We start from the raw sequence: 21008 nt of genomic DNA, 5'->3' as shown, positions 1-21008 counted from the left end.
ACTAAAATTGTAAATAAATATTACATCGCATTAAACTACTTTTATACTGAAATAATTTATCTAAAATAATTGCTTTGCATAATGTGTAGTAAACATTAATGAAATAAAATTTTTGAACTAAGATAGCTCTAAAATACGTTTTGGTATAGCAAACAATTAAATTAATGCACAATTTAAATCGTTATCATAGAGCCTGATTTCAAAACTCTTATTGACACTGCATAACTGAATGAAATATTGTTTAAATTCGAAAAGATCACACCTCTAATAATCTCAGGTAAGGTGTAGCTTTATAAATTCATTTTGATTATGCACTTTTTTCGATCATGCAGAGAGTAATGTTACAAAGCCTCTTGAAATAGAGCTTGATGATTTGGACTGATTTGATCAAAATTTGGGACCCTTTAATCTAAACAGTAAGATTACATTTGAAACAACACATTTCAAAATAGCCAAAAGAAAAAATATTTTGAAATAACAGACACTTTTAACCCTTTTAACCATGCCTGTTTTTATAACTTTTTCCCATCTCATGAATAAAAAAGTTCAATTTCTTAAAAATAAGCTTCTATTGGACATATACACAGTAAAGGAAGTTAACAAGTCGCTAAGTGCATGATCAGAGAGTAACTCACATAGCATTCATCCATCCAGTCCCAGTGAACCTACACCAGCACCATTGTTTATTTTATGTGGGATTCTCCAACCAAGCTACCCCAGATATATGAATTTATTGTATGTTATCAATGAAACCTTCAAACCAGACTAAGACAAAATTTGAGCCTTAATGAATTTACAGAGCTGTCTCTCGGTCAGGAAGCCTATAGACATCTTAATTATCAATCAAACCTAGCTGTCTTCACCTGTGCGTAGTGTCTTATTAGGTTGCAGGCCATGTCAGGCCCAATGTCATGTTGAACTACTGATATATTGAAAACTGAGGTTAAAGGGGTTAAAATCCAATTTTAAATTTTATTAATATTGCAATTAGTAAATGAATAAAATAATATTTGTTCATGTACCAGCCAAGTTTATTGTAACATTGCTCTCTGTAGTGCAAGTTGGACCATGTTTTTACGTTTGTTCAAATGTAGTTTACGTTTGACTTCCACTTACATGTGCTCAGGATGGTTACGGATGCAGTCGATGAAAGCTTGTGGTTTTAGTTCACCGACACAAATTTTGTGGACGGCAGTAAACAACGGGAATCTGTAAACAAAAACCATCAAAACATTGAAACATTTACTAAGTAAGTGTTGTTTAAGGGACTATTGCTGACAATTTTCATTACATTTACTCATTTAGTAAAAAAAGAATATTTCACAATGTTTACGGATCTGGAATCTGATCTCGTCTTCAGGTTAGAAAGTCCTCAAAATGTATCAAGGTTAGTACACAAACCCATGAAGCTAGAAAATCATAAAATAAAAACCATTACCAAAAAAAAAAAAAAAAAAAAAAAAAAAAAAAAAAAAAAAAACAATAGGCCTACAAATGGCAGGCTTAAGAAAATAACCATTATATTATGGGAAATAACTTAATCATAAACTCACCATTACCAAAAGTTTACTTCAAAAAAAGAATTGTTATTTACTTTTCTATAAATCGTTTTAATGTCTGTTGTTAATACATTTGTAAAAACAAACAAAGCTACAACATTTTTTTTAAATGTTCAAAAATCAAAATCCAAATTAAATAATAAAACATCAATTTCACAAACAGCAATATATTTTAGTGGCTCTAAACTGCAATAATTTGTCTCTGAGCACAAATACTCATACAAACCCCGTTATAATATACCCGTTATAATATCCAATTTAACGTATTTAAGAAATCATTATGCACTTCAACTATCCATTTCACCATTGTTATCCATATCAACATTATCAACACAAAATCATGTTTGGAACAAGCACCTAAGTCTTAATATCTTATTAATACAGTAATTTTTACTTTCTCTCTCTACACAATAGTATATGGAGAACGTATTGTTTTCGTCAAAACTTTTGAGTTTGAGTTTTGGGTGGATATATCTGTTTTGAGTCCCCCTGAACCCCATAAAAAGTGCCTTTTGAAGTGGTGTCTGTATATGTGTGGAGGTGTACAGAGCTACAAACAACACCTGTGGTCCGCTTTTGATGAAATTTGGTATGTAGGAAAAGTACCAATCCGTGGTATCTCCAGAATTTATTTAGATTTTTTATGGTACCTAACTTTTTCATAAAATCGCAAAAATATCAAGTTTTCTCAAAATGGGCACGAACGATTTTGGTTGAAATTAAGTATGTAGTAGTACTCCTCTTGACTCTGAACCTCTTTCTCTCTATAAAAACCACACAAAAATCACTAACAAATCAGATTTAAAAAAACAGACTTGACCAATTTGTATTCAAATTGTGTGTATGTTATAGTCCTTTAACTCTAAACTAGGGATGGACAGGTCTCGAATTTTTGAGAAATTTTCGGAAAATTTTAAATCTTGTTCTACAAGACAAGATGTTATTTTGATCAAGATTTTTTCCAGACGAGATAAAAAAAAAACTTAAAAACTCCTGGAGAAAGTCATTGCAATAACCACAATACAGGAGCGTGTTGCTGTTGCCTTTTCTTTGCAAAGGTGTTCTTTAATTAATTCTTTACATGTAAATATTGCTTTAATTGTTTTATAAATTTTTGTATCGTCATCACAAATGATGAGAAGTTTTGTTAAGAGTAAGCAGTGTGAGACATATTTTACTACAGTAGGCCTAAACATAGCCAAATCAAGTCACTTCAAAATCATTCAAAAAATAACACTAGACAAATTTTTACTTGATACTTAACTAGTAAGACTGATGTTTTTGACTGATAAATTTGGTATTTTTCAAAGTTGAACTATATCCTTACTGTTATCACCATGTTTCCTTGCGTAAGAGTTATTTTTAATAAGGAATGACTAATTAATATTTGTATTTTTTATACGATGTTTTTATTGATGCTTTTTTATAAAAGATAAGAATTTAAACATTCTTTATTATTATTTTTGTATTTAACTCGTCATCTGCCATAAATCAGAAGGTATTTGACAATGTTACAAAATCAGGTTAAAATGTCGAACCTGCATTTCCCGTTATGAATGAGAAGGGAAATCCAGTCTCGATCTCGTCTCAAAATTTCATGAGAAATAAAAAATCCTGTCTCGTCTCGAACTAAAATCCAATCTCGTCCATCCCTACTCAAATAAATACATACCCTATTGCTGTAAATAAATTACGGTTTAACAGTTATTGCAACTTTTGTGATGTTCCCAGTAAACTATAAAAATGTTACTCTCACTGCTTATCCATGTGCCGTGATACGGGTTGTTGACAAGCTAACAGAAGAAAGTATGTGTCACATTGCTGATACTGTTTATTTTATATGAACTACTCATTTTAACGATTCAGACAATGGGACATTATCTGTAAAACTTAACTTATCTGACAAAGTCATGATCTAACCTACAGTTCAGGCATGGCAATTTCCCAGCTGAACTCAACGTCCAAATTGAAATTTTAACTTTTTTTACAATTTCATTCTCTTTTCAATACTATCATGATCTAAGACAAAGACAAGATAATTTATACAATAAGAAGTCAAGAAATAATTTAACACAAAAATGCATATAAGGATAAACATACTTGTCCTCCATTCCCTTGTTTCTCAGCATGTAATTGACTTCATCGGCAGTGTATGGTCCTTGTAGTTTCTGTCCATTCAGCATTTCATCTTCCAACTCTTTAATTGACTGAAATAAAAAGGTTCATTACATAGAACAGTATGTACAGCTTTATCAAAGACATAATTTAAGAGGCTGTATTACTACGTAAGATAAGATTAAAAACATTTTAGTCCCAGCTGTGTTTTTGTTTTTGGTAAGTTACATGAGGTATTCTATTGCCAATTAATTTGTACATGGTCGTAGCGTGGCACGAGGTATTCTATTGCCAATAAATTTCCCGTTTTCTTTTTCCAGCTTGCCAAATCTCTGGAACGTGTCCTACGACAGTTTGCTAAGACTTGAAATGCCCGATGAGACCCGCCTCGTTGGCTACGTTGACGAAATCACTGCTCTGATTGCAAGCAGAAATGTTGAAAAGCAGAGCTAAAACTTGGTGTAGTGATGTGGATGCAGGACTATGGCTTGTTGCTGGCGGTTGGAAAGACCAAGATCATGGTCTTAACCAAGAAGGGAATACCTACTGTCCTTCCCATGCAAGTGAGCCATGTCCAACTGGAGACCAAGCCGTATGCCAAATACCTTAGGGTTATAATTGACAGCAAGATGTCTTTCAATGAGCAGATAAAGCGAACCGTTGACAAAACAAATATTTAAGAGACTTTGCCAAGACAACGAAACATTCACACATAATATACAAATATACAAGAAATCTTAAAAATGTTCAAATTAATAATTCTAAAAAAGCAATTTCAAACAAAAATCCAATGATTACTGGAATAAAATATTATAACTACCTTCCTGAAATAATAAAATATCAAAACAGTTTTAAATGTGTTTAAAAGAAATTAAAAATATTTATTGAGACCAAAGCACTATATAGTTTTGAGGATTTTTTTGGATTTAAAATTCATTTAAATAAATATAGATTTATATATATATATATATATATATATATACTCTGACGTGGTCCGGAGTTGATATCTTAAGAAATGTAGAAAAAATTAGGGGGGGGACTAATTTAAAACTCATTTTGTATATAAAACAAAGTTCCCCTCTGGTTTAAATTGAAGATAATAAAAAAGTGATTGAACTCTGCTGAATTTTAATTTTCTTTGAGGCTGATTTTATTTTTCTTTGATCTGTACTCAATCATATGTTCTCAAAATTCAACTGTTTGTTGACTGTTCATATTTATTTATTTGTTTTGTTCATTTTTACATTTCATTAATTCTCTGCTTGTAAACGTTTGTATCAAACAAAAATTCGCACTGTTTCATGTTTTATTTTTAATAATTGTCTCAAGAAATCCTCAAGAACAATATATATATTGATGGTCAAGTCTCAAAATTCTGGAAAATTTTAAATCTTGTTATACGAGACAAGATTTCTTTTTGATCGAGATTTTTTTCGAGACAAGAATTAAAAAAAATATATATATATTAAAAACGCCTGCAGAAAGTCAATGCGATACCCGCAATACAGGAGCGGGTTGTAGTTGCGTTTCCTTTTCGAAGACGTTCTTATTAAATTAATTCTTTACATGCTAATATTGCTTTAATTAATTTATCATTTGAGAAGTTTTGTTAAGTGTAAGCAGCGTGAGGCATGTTTGACTACTGTAAACAAAGCCAAAACAAGTAACTATTTTATAGAAATTAGTATTGCTTTTATTTTATAATTTAATTTATTTTAGGATAAGTTACTCTATCCTAACTGATATCACCATGTTTCCTAATCGTAAGCATTTTTAATAAGTTAGGCGTAATAAATATAATTTTTTTTATGTTGATGTGTTTATAAAAGATTTTAAATATTCTTCTTATTATTATTATTTTTGTATTCAAACAGTCATCTAAAAATGTTACAAAATCAGGTAATAATGTCGAACGTGCATTTCCCGTTGTGTATGAGAAGGGAAATCCCTTCTCGAAATTGTATGAGAAATAAAAAATCTCGTCTCGATAACATTATTATATATATATGTGTGTGTGTGTGTGTGTGTGTGGTATCAGTTTACTATCTTGTTATTATATTATAACGTATGATTAAGTCTTAAGCCATTCAGGTATACAATTGTATATTTTATGAATTAATAAATAAATTGTCTTTGAATTATTGAATTGAATTGACAAAGCCACCAAGGGAGTCGCTGCCCCTAATAGGCTTATGCCAAATATCGGCGGTGCCCACTCCTGTAGACGCCACCTACTAATGTCTGCTGTCCAAACAGTGCTTTTGTACCGTGCTGAGGTCTGGGCCCATGTTCTGGAAAGCCACGTCTTCCATGACCGGCTTTCTTGTATTCAGTGTCAATGAGCTTCTGCCTACCGCACCGTCTCTGAGCCTGCAGTAATGGTGATTGTCGTCCAGCTGGCTTCATCTCGGGAGGGAGCGACAGGCGATCTACCGCATGAGACCTGAAGTTGGCAGAGAGACTGCTGCCAGAGAAGAGTGCGACCGCTGGCAGCGCGAATGAGAGGCTGAGCTTGGGGATGTTGGACCACCAGGTTCATTCCCAGCATTAGACCATGGGTGGAACGGGAGCATGGTGAGGTCGGGTATTTCTGATTTCATTACCCAGTTTTTGCCAGGTCACGGGTACTTCTAGGCCTTTTAGCACAGAAAAGAGAGGGCCGCCAGCTCGGACTGTTTATACTGTCCCGGCAATGCAGACACTACCGAGCACACCTTCTTATTCTGTGGCAGGTGACATATCCGCCGAGGCTCTTTGATTTCTGAGATCGGTGTCGACATCACTCTAGATAATATTGTTGTAGCTATGCTCCAGGGAGAGGGCACCTGAAACTGTGTCAAGCAGTTTGCCGAGGCCATACTTTAGGCCGAGAAGAATGATCACGACCGGCCTAAACCGTAGGGAGAAACTAAGAAGGAAAGTCCTAGTACGTAGCTAAAAAGGCCTAGCCTAAAGTAATGTGGTGTCCTAGGAGATGAGGGGTTTTGTTAGCCGGTAGTCTGGGAACATCGAGCCCGCAGGAGTCCGGCACTACTGAGAGGACATTGAGCATTTCATTGTGCGTAAAAGCATTTTAACCTCCCCCCAAAACAAAAAAAGAAAGTCAAGGCCAACAGGAAAATATACCTGTTTAGTTTTACACCTCTATTTTCTAAACACCTGGTATTAAATAGATAGTGTTTTTAATGTTTTAATACTTAAAAATCATTACAATAACTAAATGAATAATTTTCTTTTGCAAACCAGATCTTCTATTTAACAACGTATCTCCACCAACTAAAGCTATAGTTAATTTTTATGATTGTTCTTACCTTTCCAGTTTTGACAAAGGCCTCTGAGATTTTACGATTGCGGCCTCCGTAGCAAGTGGTGATGAGATCAGCAACACCACAACTCTCGAAAAAAGTAGAGAGTTTGGAGCCAGGGTAGAATACATCCACAAACTTGATCATTTCCATGAGACCAAGCCTGATAACTGCAGCCTTGGTGTTGTCCCCTAGACCTAGGCCATCTACAAATCCAGCACCACAGGCCACAATGTTCTAAACAAAGAATATCATACGATCACATGAGGAGAAACACATGGATCCAAACCAAAACAAAATTTTAAAAAATAAGCTGCTGGTTATGACTATGATTGAATATTTCAATCCTATCGTTAAAAAAAGGCTAACCAACTTCAACTTGGTCCAACTTTCTTGGTTCAGTGCTTCAACTGCCAAATACAGACATTCACTGGAATATTGTATTTTGGTATTATATGCAGCGACACTTCTTCGTGAACCAGTAGAACATAGTAAATTTCATTCTAGGATATTAGTTTTAGATTTTAAAACTTGTTACTAAAATCGATGAGACAAATAATAGTTACTTAGTCTTAATGTGATAAACAAATTTCAGAATGAATATTTATAATTTACCTTTAGAGCACCACAAACTTCAACAGTATCCACATCATCGACAACCACGACACGGAAGTTTTCTGTCTGGAAGAGATCACGTAAAACAGAACCAAGCTGTTTGTCCTTACACCCTGTTTAAAAAGAGTACGTTTGAAGACTGAAATGCCTGAGGTGTTACAAAGCTTAAATTGAAACAAACTAATAATCCTCAAACAGTTGTAACATAAACTAATATTGATGGAAAAGAAAAATACCCCCGCCACAGCAAACCTGCAGACTTAACTAATTTCCATTTACCTGGCTGCATTTCTACTAAAATATTCCCTGAAAAATGTCAGATTTATTTCCTTATTAAATAACATTATTTTTAATAATTACCTAGGTTTGTTGCTACAGGGAAGGTATTGAGGTGAGTTTTTGATTTAAATGTTGATAGCTTAGTATGGAATAAACAAAATTGCCAAATTTGATTCAAATATGTCCATAAACAAGCGAACTACAACAGTTTATTAATTCTCCATAAGTCCATAAAAATAACATGGGAATTTTAAATTTAAAGTTTTTTTTTTTAAATTAGGTACCTCTGTAACTGTTAGGCATACAACAACGCTTCAATACCAAATTATTTATTTTTTTAAGCTCTACAAAATGGTCTGGAAAGAAATTGTGAAATTTTATGGTTTTAGAGTCAAAAATGGGAAAAACCAATTTATACCCCATAAAACCCCCCAAAAACCCCCGTTTCCATAGTCCCATTATAGTGGTTCGGGAACTCGTTCGAATAAACGTAGGTTTACACATTTGTCCCAAATTTAATCAAAATCGGATCATTTTTGCTTGAGTTATCGCGCTAACGGACACATACACACATATCTATATGAATTTGAACGGAGGGTGTTTTTGGCCTCTGGTGACCTCAAAATGAAAAAGTAAATCGGTCCCGGGTCTAGGTCTTACCATGAGACCTACGGTTATAGCTTATTGATCTCATATTCATGTTATTACTTCAGGGTCAGGATTCAAGTTTCTTTCATTTTTGATTATAGAATAAACATTTTATCTCTAGGTACCTGTATTTGTATGTGACCATAATCAGATAACTTAAAAAGATTCACGTTTAGGTTTAGAGATTTGGGATTCATTTATTACTTTCTGTTTCAAGATTAAAAATTTCTGGTTTTAACTATTACTATTAATATGTTGGTGTACAGCAATCACAAAGAGAAAATCATTTGTTGGGATTCAAATTGTTTAAAATATGTCAATTTTAATTTACGAATACAATCAATAACATAGCAAATATAAATAAATAATTATCTTAATAATGGGTTATGTTTTACAGGCAGTTCACATCCAAAGCGGCCTTGATATACACAGTTTCGCATATACATTATTCATTTAAAAAATCAAACAAATATTTGATAATGAGCCGTGCAATATTGCGAGCACGCCTCGTGCTGAGTGGACTGTGGTCAGGTGGCGGCACTGAAAATAATTTGATTAGCTTGTTCATACGGAACAGTCACCTGTTCTCCTCCCCATCTCATGCTATTATATTCCCAGATATATGCAGAATTGTTAAAAGCAGTGATCACTCAGAACAGAACGCATATAACACATACAATGCTCAATCATCATAAGTCATTGTGTAAAAGGAATCATTTATATTTGTTTGTAAGCATAAAATAATATTTCTGAGACAATTGACAGCGCACTAAAACTTAAGATTGTGATTTAAAATTGTACAACTTAGTTAATAAAAGACTACATAAACATGTTCAGTAATGACACATTCGGCACTGAAAACCACTTCACGCTAGACCCATTGAGCGCTCCATGGAAGCTACCTCAGCACCTTGACAAAAATAAACCCCCGCTTCAATACAATAGAACCACGGTTAACAGAAATAAAGGGGGGAGAAACGTTTCAGATAACTATTTTTTTTGTCAACCCGTCACATGCTAAAGCTTTTTACATTACGTATTACTTATATTTTAGTCCTGTATTATTTTATGGAACTGTTTCGGTTAACCCGAATTCGGTTAACCAGGGTTCTACTGTAACATATCTGCCAAAAAACAAATGTAATGCAGTTCCTCAAAAGAACTACATAGAGTACATTTTAGACCAGATTGTTGAATGGACACTTTTAATTTTTTTCAACTAAATTGTTTAAAGTGCAGGCAGAGCTCTCTGATATACTGGATGGAGGGTTGAATGTCATTTTTATTTTAATCCAAAACAGATTTTAAAGGACCTTCTAAATGGCATAATAATTAGATTGATGGTGAATAGCACAAATAATCGGATCAGTTAGTGATAAGTGTTTGTTATGTAATTCATGAACTCATATATTTGAGAACCTTTTTGCCATTATTGAGCAAAGGTGACGATTCTAGAGGATATAACTATATTTGAGGTTGTAATTTTTGTGCTCATTTGTTAGAGCTAACACAAGAAAGTACCTTACTATGGCCTGCAAGCTCATCAATATAATACAACAATAACCTTATCTATAAACAGTGTAGGCCTATGGGCCATGTTTTGAATATGGTGGTTGCTGATACTACAGCAAACAAAGTTTAAGTTCAAAGTTTAAGTTTACAAACTAAGAATTTATGTACCGTACAAAGTTCAAAGTTGTATTCTTAAACTTTGCATTGAACCAGAACCAACATGGTAAAAATATTTGTACCTGGCAAACAAATTGTAAATGATAGTTCTTGGCTGGTTCCAAATTTGTTTTACAAAGTCAGATAAGGATCTTTTCAGCAAACATGCTATTGTGTAAATTTCAAAATATTTGTTCAATTTAGAGAGCAATAGATTGCCGATAGAATCAAACAGTTTGCAGCCTACTGGACAGTTTCATAAAATTCTATATGGTAAAGTGGAATAGCTCATTCTCAGGCATTGCATTTAAAACATTATCGTCAATCCACTAACTTCTCATTACTTATGCACATATTCAAATAATATTGTGCAATGAGCTGTGTTATAGTTAATTGATTTTGAGCCAGTGCCAGTGCAAGTGGCTGGTCTCACACCAGCAATGTTTTAGACATTACAGTAATATCTCCTCCTTAACACTATTCGTGCTGTCGACATGTTTGAACATAAAAGTTGCATTTATTTCAATGTTAAGCAATTGCGGGAATTCCCGTCATCAGCACCCAACGTGTTAATATCCTTTCTCAGAAGTATCTTAGCCCTCCAATTGACCTAGACTGCTTCTACATGCTTAATCATTTTGTCAAACCCAATTATCAATTTATCTTGTATTTTGGTAAAAACAAAATTGAACTGTATAGACATTACAAAGAATGTATACAGAAACACATTTAACATCTAGAGGTAATTCAAGATTAAACAAAAAGGAATTTACCGATTGTAGTTTCACAGAATTTCTCTTCAGCAACTTCACCAGCAAGGTTTGCTCCCATCAGCACAGTCATCTGGATCTTGAGATGTCGAGTGATGATGTGAGAGATAAGGTCAATACCACCTCCTTCAGCTTTGTCAAATCCCTAGACCAAAGGTAAAGTCAATTGCAACACTTGGTCTATTGAATCTTTTGCTAAACAATTGTACCAAAAACCAGTTTTTTTAGTTAGGTATTACAATTACTACAAATTAGATTACTCATATTGTTTACAGCAGTACTTCAACAAAAACCATGCACATGGCCTTTACAAAATGCATGCACATTTTGTAAAGGCCACATTCAAATTGTGCTTTTAAATGGTAATAATGAATTTGTTGGACTGTTATTTGGTGGGTGGATATCAATGGAACATAAATGAGTGACCGTAGTTCTATAGTATGCTATAAAATAACTCTTAAGTGATTTTAAAATCAATTTATTTTTTTCTACATTATGAGGTATTAACATAGACAAATTTCAAGAATGCTAAGGGACACATCTCTCCACTGTTACACTTTAAAGACATCTCTAGGCTTGCACAGTGGAATGCCAGCAGAAATGTAAAAGAGGATTGGTAATGGTTAGATATTACAAGGACACGCTTACTTAAATCAGTCAGGGAGGGTTCCATAGTGGGGTAGCGAAATTCTACCTCCCTGAAATTTTACCGTCAGGCACTAATGAGTATTATAACTTATCACTGTGCCATAGTAACCTAAGAGATCTGAAGTATGTTTGCAGTCGGGATTCTAGATCCATTGATAAGGGTTACTCATGGATAGTATTAATCAGGTATGAGAGTCGGAATCTTATCCCCTTGCAATCATAGCTAACTTTACAGAAAACCTTAGACGTACAACTCCAAAATCTTGCCACCCGGAATTTACCATTCAAGTGAAATATCCCAAAAAGCAAAATGGTTCTTAATTAAATTTCTTTTTTATTACCATCGCTAGTTTTGACTAGAGATTTTTAATAGTTTCCAAAGTGACCGAATAGTTTGGAAACTCTAATAATGCTGTTTTTTTTTATATTCCAACTTTTACAGAAATGTTTAAGTGCCAGTAAACCTTAGTAAGTTTTCTTTGCTGATAAGATTTTGAGTCATACAAATCTTCTTTACTAGTCAGGAGTTAGGTTTCTAGGGAGATCTTACATTTTGAACTTAACACTTACAAGTACACATCGGTCAATCTGGAATTTTTATGCTTTGATATTGACAACACTGATAAGTTTTTGCACTAACCACTCACAATACATTCCTCCCTATCCCTCCTTGACCCACCAGGAGAATATTGATAAGTTTTACCCAGAGGAGTGTCTAGGGTGGACGTTTTTTGTTTCCCTGGTCGGTCAGATTTACCAGGTGTGTTCTATACCGTTACCCTGCTGTTGGTTAAAGTATGATCTATAACGTAGACTGTATTGAAAGTTTATTCATCTTTTGTGGTGATATAGTTACATTTTTCGAGTTGTCTTATCAGCATACAAACACAATATTCTTTGCAAATAGTTATTTGTTTGAGGTTCTTATTTGTTTGGTTAAGGTTCTGTGTACTGTATATTTTTACTTAAAATGAACCGACCTACTACAAGTAAATCTTGTAGTACATCAACGACAGTGGATGATCCAGATTTTGATGAACGAGTACGCAGGATGTTGGTGGAAGATAAGGAAACCCAGATGATCCAGATGAAGAGGATGATATTGGCTAACAGCCTTTAGTATAAAATTGAGAATTTAGAGCCTAGTCCCGGATAGTATGGTGACTTCTAAGTTCTAACCCATGCCTCAAAGTTTTGGCTTTACCTTGATCAATGAAAGGCCGACAGCAGTGGATTTGATTTTGCCAAGTAGGTTGGAACACAGTGTTCTGATGAACTGGTGAGGCACAACGAAAATAAGAATGTCTGCATCCTTAGCTGCATCTACAACGTCAGGAACTGCAACCTGTACAATAACAGACCATTAAGATAAATCTATATAGTCATCAAGGAAATACGATAAAATTATAAGACAATATCTCCTAAAATACTTACTGTGCTAGAGCCATAGGGCCTAATTAAAATAAGTAAAAAATCAATCAAGGGACAAAGTACAAGCATTGACTAATGTGCCATAAATATAGGTAATTTGAGACCCAAAAATATTAAAATAGAAATTGCAAACAAAGATAAACAGCATGTTTTACTCATATATATTATGGATGATGAGCGATTTTATAAACATATCTTTATGAAATATTTTTTTGTTATTTATATAATTTCTAGCTAGAACTTATTACATAACAATTTCTTAGGTTGAATACATAGGCTAAATACAGGGAGTTGTAAATAAGAGAAATAAAACCTAACAAATAGAAGCTACAATCCCATTTTGTATTGGTTATCCATGAAAAACCAGTTAAATACCTTCCTTTCTCTCCATTTATGAAACTAATCCTCATTTACACTGTCCTTGCTTTTCCTTTTTGAGACTTTCCGTAAAGGGAAAGAATCTAGTACCATAGTGTTCACGGTAAGGCCTCCATGCAGGATAACTATACTTATCGTTTTAGGTCCCCAGAAGCCATTCAACATGTTTTTCCGACAGTTACCAGACAAAGCGGGCTTCCTTGCACTGATTTTAACATGCAAAGTAGCTATTGCTGCAATTACTTACTTTTGTCACACTCATTTTATTTTTACCACACTCATTTTTTTTTACCGCACTCCAGTATTCCAACCATACAACACGAAACAGTGTGCTTTTATTAGGTACGTAATACCATATTACGACTACGATCAGTTGGTCCAGCGTTTCCCATTTTATTCAACCCTTGGATTTAACCAAACCTAAAAACATGTCATGTATCCCTCCATAACAAATCACCCATTATCACAAGTGTCATTTTCAAATCCCCTAGAATTTATTTTACACCTAATCACATTTTATTGCAAACCTTGATAAGAAGTCAACCTTTATAACGAGTATTATTTAATAATTTCCATGAGAGTCTTGTTATCGAGGTTCTACTGTAATGTGTAACACGAGTGCTGCACTCGAGAAACTTTCCACACTCTCCTGCGGCTCGAGTGTTTAAAAATTACTCTCATGTGCAACAAAGTGCCACATCGCACACTAGTTACACAAATAACTATTATAGATTGTGTAAAATTATAAAATCCTCAAGGTGGAATTGGGCAAGTAAAATAACATGAAACATTTACACTTCTTTGTGGACTACCCAGTATATAAACAGTTGAATGTTCTTTCAACATAAAACAGCTCCTCTCATTGATGGCTTATTCCGCTGCTGCTTGGCTAATGTGCAAAGACACTGATAATCAGCTTAACAAATGTGACTAAGAAAATAAACTACAAAGTATAAATATTTAGTTATTGAATTTTCATAATACTTTTCCAATATGATCAGAAGAGTTCATATCAATAACCGTGGTTTAAAAAAAGGCAAACAGGAAAGGTTTTTTCCTTACCCAATCATTACTTTCATCAATGGTTAATTTAGTAAGTTGTCTCACTTAACACAAACTATAAATTGTGCTATCTCCAAAACATTATGTAGAAGTCCAAACATCTGTCTCATCAATTCAAACCTTTCATAACTGAGTAGTTGGTGACCTTGCAGCTATATCTGTCTCTGCCTAATGCCAAAATTCAACACCTAATTCACTCTAGTCCAAGACACCACGCCAATCAATGTCCAGCCATTGCCAAAGAATCTATGAGATAGCTATGTGTGTTTATGTTCAAGTAGTTCAAGGTTTCAAAGAAAATTTTGTTTTTAAATCTGAATCAAAATGTTTAACTTAAGTGTATGTTTATGACTGAGACTCTGTTCTGATCAAAAGTTTTTAATGTGGCTTTTTATTTTAACCTTAAATGTATGATAAGATAAAAATTGTGACAGTAAAACAATGTAACTTATAACTTAGACAAGAATGTTTTATGGAGTAACTGAGTTATTTTAAAATTTAATTGGTATCGCTGTATTTAAAGATGTTTTTTATGAATCCTTTTATAAATCTTATTTTGGGTCACTTGGGTTTAAGGGTATTTTGGATCCTCATTAGGCCATAGTGTTTTCATGTTACATGGCCGCATACTAAATCTATTTTAGACCTACTAAAATTATTTTGTTAATGCTTTTAACTCAAACCAAACAAAAGATTGTTGGTTATCGCAGATTCTCTTTAATTTCCAATAAAGGCTGCTGAGTGGTCAAAACGACAAAGCATTAGACACACTTATTATGATTTCAATGGTTGCTAAAATATTGTTATATTAACTAAGTAAGTCATTACATATGTCCCTCTTGACGTCCTAAATGTATTAAAGAAAAATTTGTAGAAGGGAAAATCTTAACAAATAGCTTGATTATTTTATCATCATTCATTTGTCTCTTTCCTGAGGGTAAGGATGATACATTTATCACAGAGTAAGTTAAAGCACAAGAGGATGGTGGGTTTACCAAGGCCAAGGTCTACTTGGCTACTTACCAAGCTGTACCTGTGCCTCATGTTACGTCTCTGCTACAAGCATTTATTTTTAGCTTTTAAACACTCAAAACGAATCATCTACTCAATCATTTAGTCAGAACCATTCTACTGCCATTCTTATTGGAATCATTTTATCGCCTTACTTTACATTATTTCTCATGCACTAATTACACTGACTGCTGACTAGTTTTGGTCCCAAAATTTTGTCATCAATGTATATTTTTATACATGAAAATAACCTTATATTTGTCACCGACCGTGCTTATTCCTGAAATAATGTGAACAACAAATTAATATATTTCTTAATAAAAATGGTCATTTATTTCATCAAAGAATTGTCTACCTTCCTCAAGAATACTAGACATTAAGGTAATGAATGTTATAAGGCATTGTATTTTTAATTTTAAACTATTCAAAAGCTATATGTAACTTTTGAATTAAGCTATAAATAGTATTGATTACACTTCATAAGGTATACATTAAAAAATTTAAATTGAAGAATAACGGCTTATCAAAGACTTTTCATAAAAGAATTTTTTTAGATAGGCTAGCAGAAATCTCCCTCTAAATTCAGACAAGTCCAATTTTGTTTTTTTTTTCAACAAAACAAACTAGGAACGAATTAAAGCCTACAATATTTGTTGATAATCAAGTATTGAACAAATTAGAAAATAAAATATTTTCTAGGTTTAATCATATTACGTAATTTAGCACGGGCTAATCATATTGATATCCTTATTCTAATAACATCCAGAAGCATTTGCAAGTTGAAAAAAAGGCTCGGTCATGTAATAATGAAACGTCAAAAGTGATATACAGTATTATGCATTAATTCATTCACCTATTACCTATGGCATTTATTTCTATGGATCCAACACAAAAAAACATGGACATAGTTTTGCTTCAGCAGAAAAGGGCATTGAGAGTAATGTCGAATTTAAGATCAATTAAATCAATTAAATTGGTTTTGATCACTGATAAAAATGCCATATGTAACAATGTACATAAATATAATAAAAGATCATACAGATTGCTAGAGCACCACAATTTGGAATTTTTTTAAGAAAGCCCTACCTATTTAGAAACAAATGTTTACACCACCTTTCAGAAATGTTAAAATTAGAGAAAATCTAAATATGTATTTTAAAACATTAAAAAGTTTTTTAATTCAACCAACTAAACTCCATTCAAGAATTTTGTTGTATGTGAAAATCGCTTGAAGACAAAAAACATTATCTCCATTTTGTGTTCTAGGTTTCTTTTATTTTAGTTTGCATTGACATGCATTAGCTGGGTCTATTGTCTAGAGCAAATCAATTTGACGGAAATTGATTTAGGCTATATAAAAGTACACTTATTTAGCATATTTATAAGAAAACTATTGTGACACAATTTCATGTACCAACTTACCCTACGTAAACCTCTTTGGTCACTTATCATTGTCTACTATTAATATTTATTATATTTACCAGGTTATAACAAACTTCAAAGTGTAAATTATGAACATTATTAGGTGTCAGAGATAGCCTAGAGATAAAAAGTCTTATACTGGTGTAAAAAACTTCTGCATTTCAGCATTTTCTAAAACTATTGGCACACAATTTCTCAACTCATTCAGAATTTTCAATGGAAAATACAAAATTATTTTAGCCTACCATGTGGGAAGCAATTAAACCGTTAATCATTTCTGCTACTCAGTGGAATAGAATTAATTGTGTTTTGTCAAAAGTGTCTGTTATCAAATTAAACCAATCAGCAAACATTAATTATTTCACAACAAGTCACTAAATACTAGCATGAAGATAACACAAATAATCTTTTTTTGTTTATTGCATAACAGCCAAGGGGCTATAGCAAGGTTGACTAAAAAATACTGAAAATGTCTTAATAATATTTACAGATGTCCCAGATTTTTTGTTTACAGCACAACTACTTTTAATTGGCAATAATTTCAAATAAACCTTACTTCACTTTAACTACCAATTAGAGACAATTGCCATTCAAGGGGAGTAATTATCTGCCTTTAATAGTTCATGGGTTTAAACTGAATGGTTAAAATTGCTCCCACAGAAATGATCGTTATACATCTATCACTCATTTAATGTCAATTGCATTATCATTCATCCTCAAGTAAAATACAAACAATAATTTTTTCCATGTTTGATTCCATCTCTGTTTAAATTCCTATATTAACAAATTTAGGTGATTTAAAAGACTATGGCAACCCAGCAGACGCAGAGTCAGAGTTTGTCTAAGTCTGCTGATTCCACAGACCAACAATTACAAATGATGACTAGCTACAAAACTATTAAGTGATTATGTTCGTTTTGTTAGTTCTTGTCTATATCATTCAACATTAAGTTCACAAGTTGTTAATTTTTTCTGTTTTCTTGATTACTTTATGTTTGTAAAAATTAATAGTTATAGTTAAAGTTTTAAACATTTATACTATGTAACAAATTTAATGGAATAATGGAATAAATAATTCATTCATTCATTCATTTACTTGGCAGCTTGGGTGTCAAATATCATGCTTGGATGTTTCCTAATCATTCAACTTTATTATACAAGTGTAGTAAATAAGTCTACATTTTATTGTCGTTTTTTTTAACAGAGAGTATAGTAGGTACCACCAATTGAAAAAAAACTATGTAAAAGGATTTAACATTTATTTTTTTCTTAGTTAGGATGAAGTCAAATTTGATCAAAGGTTGTTGGACACCTATAAAATCAACCTAGAGTTTCTTAAAAATGTCCAATTTAGCAACAGGCTAACAAAACATCTCTAATGATGAGTACATGAGATGAAACTCATTGTTGTATGTTGTTATTGATAGTCTAAAAACCGAAATGGACCATACCCTAAAGTTGTTGTTTTAGTTATCTACACAAATATTTAAAGTCTACTAATAGATAACAGAGATTTGAGAATCTTATAGAAATAAACCAAGTGGAATGTTCTGTAGCATATCAGTGGAAATTTCCAGTAAACAAACACAGTAATTGGTTACTGATGAAAGCCTTTAGGCAGAGTCTACAGACAAAAAAGATTACACATTTCATATTGGAATTGTAAACAACTCCCCCACTAGAAACTAGATTGTACTTTAACCAATCTACCCTACAACATTTTATAAACAACAATTCCTACCACCTATATATCTATAGAAGTATATATTTGTTGATATATATTAGTTATTTGCCCTGATTTAATAGCTTGCAATAGGCAAACGAGGTGATGCTTGAAAATGTTTTGGTTTTGAACTGTGGAGAAGTTGTGCATATGAGTAATGCAAATTTTCATTTGTTAATTTGCTCCAAAATCCCTAGTGAAGTGACAACAGAAGTCAATCTATTTAAGATGTTAACTAATTATGTTTACATCAAATGCAACGGCTGTAAACATTCAACCCTATGCAGATATCAAAATAGGATAGAAATGTTTTTTTTTTTTAAAGGCCACTTGATAAAACACGTTTCAGATAATATTTTGAATATAAAGGTAAGATTCAATGTCATCATTATACTCATCGAGTTGAGGACAACACATTTATCAAGTATATTACAGGAACCAACTGAACAGCTTCAGCTTTCAAGATAAGTAGACACTTCAGATAAGAACTAACAAAGCCAAAACATCTTTTTATGGCACAATTAAAGCCAATATATAATCACCTCAATTAATCCTGCATACTCAACTGAGTATTTACACAATCTTGTTAATGTAAAATGTGTCCAATGGCCAAATAGTGCATAAGAGTTTTAAATTATTTTTAAGAGAATTATTGATGTACCTACCTATGTAACCTATACCCTAATATGAGCTATGTTTGTTTGAATGTTTGTTTGTGGGTTTGTATTTATCTCAAAATCCAGCGGGAGGATTTAGACTTAAGTATAATGTTAAATACTAGTTTTCATAATCCTAATTTCTTACAGCTTAGAAAAAAACTTGGTTTGCGGTGTAGTAGTCTATACCGGTACATTTTGATTTGACTTCTATACTGCAACATTAAATTAAAACAATTTACCCTGAAGCTAGTGTATAAGGTATTTCCACTCAAAAGTCACAACTAAATCCAATACATGATGACAAAAGTTATGGAAAATTTAACACATTTCCAGAATTGAACTCAAGGAAGAGTGGGTTTGGGGTGGGGTTATCACATCTCAGTAAAACATTGTTTAACACTTTATATGTTTATTTATTATGAATATTTATAACGTTTCAGTAGCTAGTAATTGCATCAAAATATTATCAATTTTGTCAAGAATATGTGTGGAAAAGAAGCAAAGATAAAAATACAAAATATTAAATAAGAAAGTGGTTACATTAAACCTACCAGTGCATTTAGTTATATTTACTGATAGGTTACAAAAAAAACACCACTAAACTCCTGTAAAAAAAAACAAGAAAAGGCAGAATTTTAAGCAGAAAAATGAAAATATTTAACAAATTAGATTTTATTATCGAGACCTTAAGTGTAATAGAGAAACATTTCAATAATATGTATGTCTGACTGCAAATTATTTCATATGTAGGCCAAGTCTATTAGATTATCTGACTATTTCATACCTTTTTTAAATACTATTTAAAACCAAATTCATTAAAACAATGATTAATTATTGTAAATTATCGCTAGCTGTAGAATGACCATACTTTTTAATACAATTGGTGCCAGTAATTGTGCTTTGTTATTTTGTTGTCTGTTTGACATTTTATAGAAATATGTCAGCTTGACTAATAGTCAATCAGACAGAATACTCTTCTTGACATGGGACAATATTTTTACTACCAACAATAGAATTAAGTGAATCAGTAAAAGTTAGCGCAACAAACTTTGAAACCATGACATTAATGACAAAACCAAAACATTGATTAACAAAAAAAAGTGACTTTTTATTTTCTTTATTTACTCAATTTCGCCTTTTTTGGGAACATTGATTGGTGGTGTATCGGATTCTAATAGTAGACAAAAGGTACTGTAAAAAGAGGTTTACGGAACTACAGTTTGGGAATGGATTAGTACTAAATTATGGTAATAACAATTTTTAAATTAATTACCTTTTTAGTTCAGGCCCATTAACGTGTGTCTTGATTCGAAATTTCAGTAACACATTCTCAAATACATAAAAATATGAAAAAAATTGCTTCTCATCTCTAAAATTTGCACGCTGCTCTAAACCTTCTTAGATTTTAAGATTTTTACAGGAAATCGTGATTTAGAATAGGCCCTTAACATAAGAGTGATTGTTTCCATTCTATTTTTTGTTGCTTATGGACTGAGCCAAACAACAAAACTGACATACAATTTGTTTATCCTTTGTAAAGTAATTCTTCATTTTATTACGGTAAGTCAACTGAGATGTTGAATTTTAGTCGAACAATAACTTTGCCAGTTTTATTTTAACCACAACAAGCAAATTACCTAGGATCTATATATTATTAATAAACTACATGAAACTTTGTGTACAATAAGGCTTTTTTGTTTTAAGATCCAACCCCA

The 21008-nt window shown here is 32.5% G+C and overlaps 1 protein-coding gene across 2 annotated transcripts in view; it reads right to left on the bottom strand.

Annotated features, from left to right (window-relative positions):
* LOC128999173 (glycerol-3-phosphate dehydrogenase [NAD(+)], cytoplasmic) overlaps window positions 1-21008 on the bottom strand; it is a 33174-nt gene that overhangs the window by 7303 nt on the left and 4863 nt on the right. For both annotated transcript variants that reach the window (XM_054425569.1, XM_054425568.1), the window contains exons 3-8: window positions 12812-12952; window positions 10963-11104; window positions 7595-7707; window positions 6986-7216; window positions 3660-3766; window positions 1117-1209 (exon numbers count right to left, since the gene is read on the bottom strand). In XM_054425569.1, the coding sequence (XP_054281544.1) occupies window positions 1117-1209; window positions 3660-3766; window positions 6986-7216; window positions 7595-7707; window positions 10963-11104; window positions 12812-12952 (827 nt within the window). The remainder of the gene's footprint in view (window positions 1-1116; window positions 1210-3659; window positions 3767-6985; window positions 7217-7594; window positions 7708-10962; window positions 11105-12811; window positions 12953-21008) is intronic.

This window comes from Macrosteles quadrilineatus, unplaced genomic scaffold (assembly GCF_028750875.1).
Source record: "Macrosteles quadrilineatus isolate MER2022 unplaced genomic scaffold, UCM_ALF_1.0 Scaffold_7__1_contigs__length_78375512, whole genome shotgun sequence".
NCBI classification, from domain to species: Eukaryota; Metazoa; Arthropoda; class Insecta; order Hemiptera; family Cicadellidae; genus Macrosteles; species Macrosteles quadrilineatus.
The sequence above is the reverse complement of the archived record's forward strand: the minus strand, read 5'-3'. Positions and strand labels throughout refer to the sequence as shown.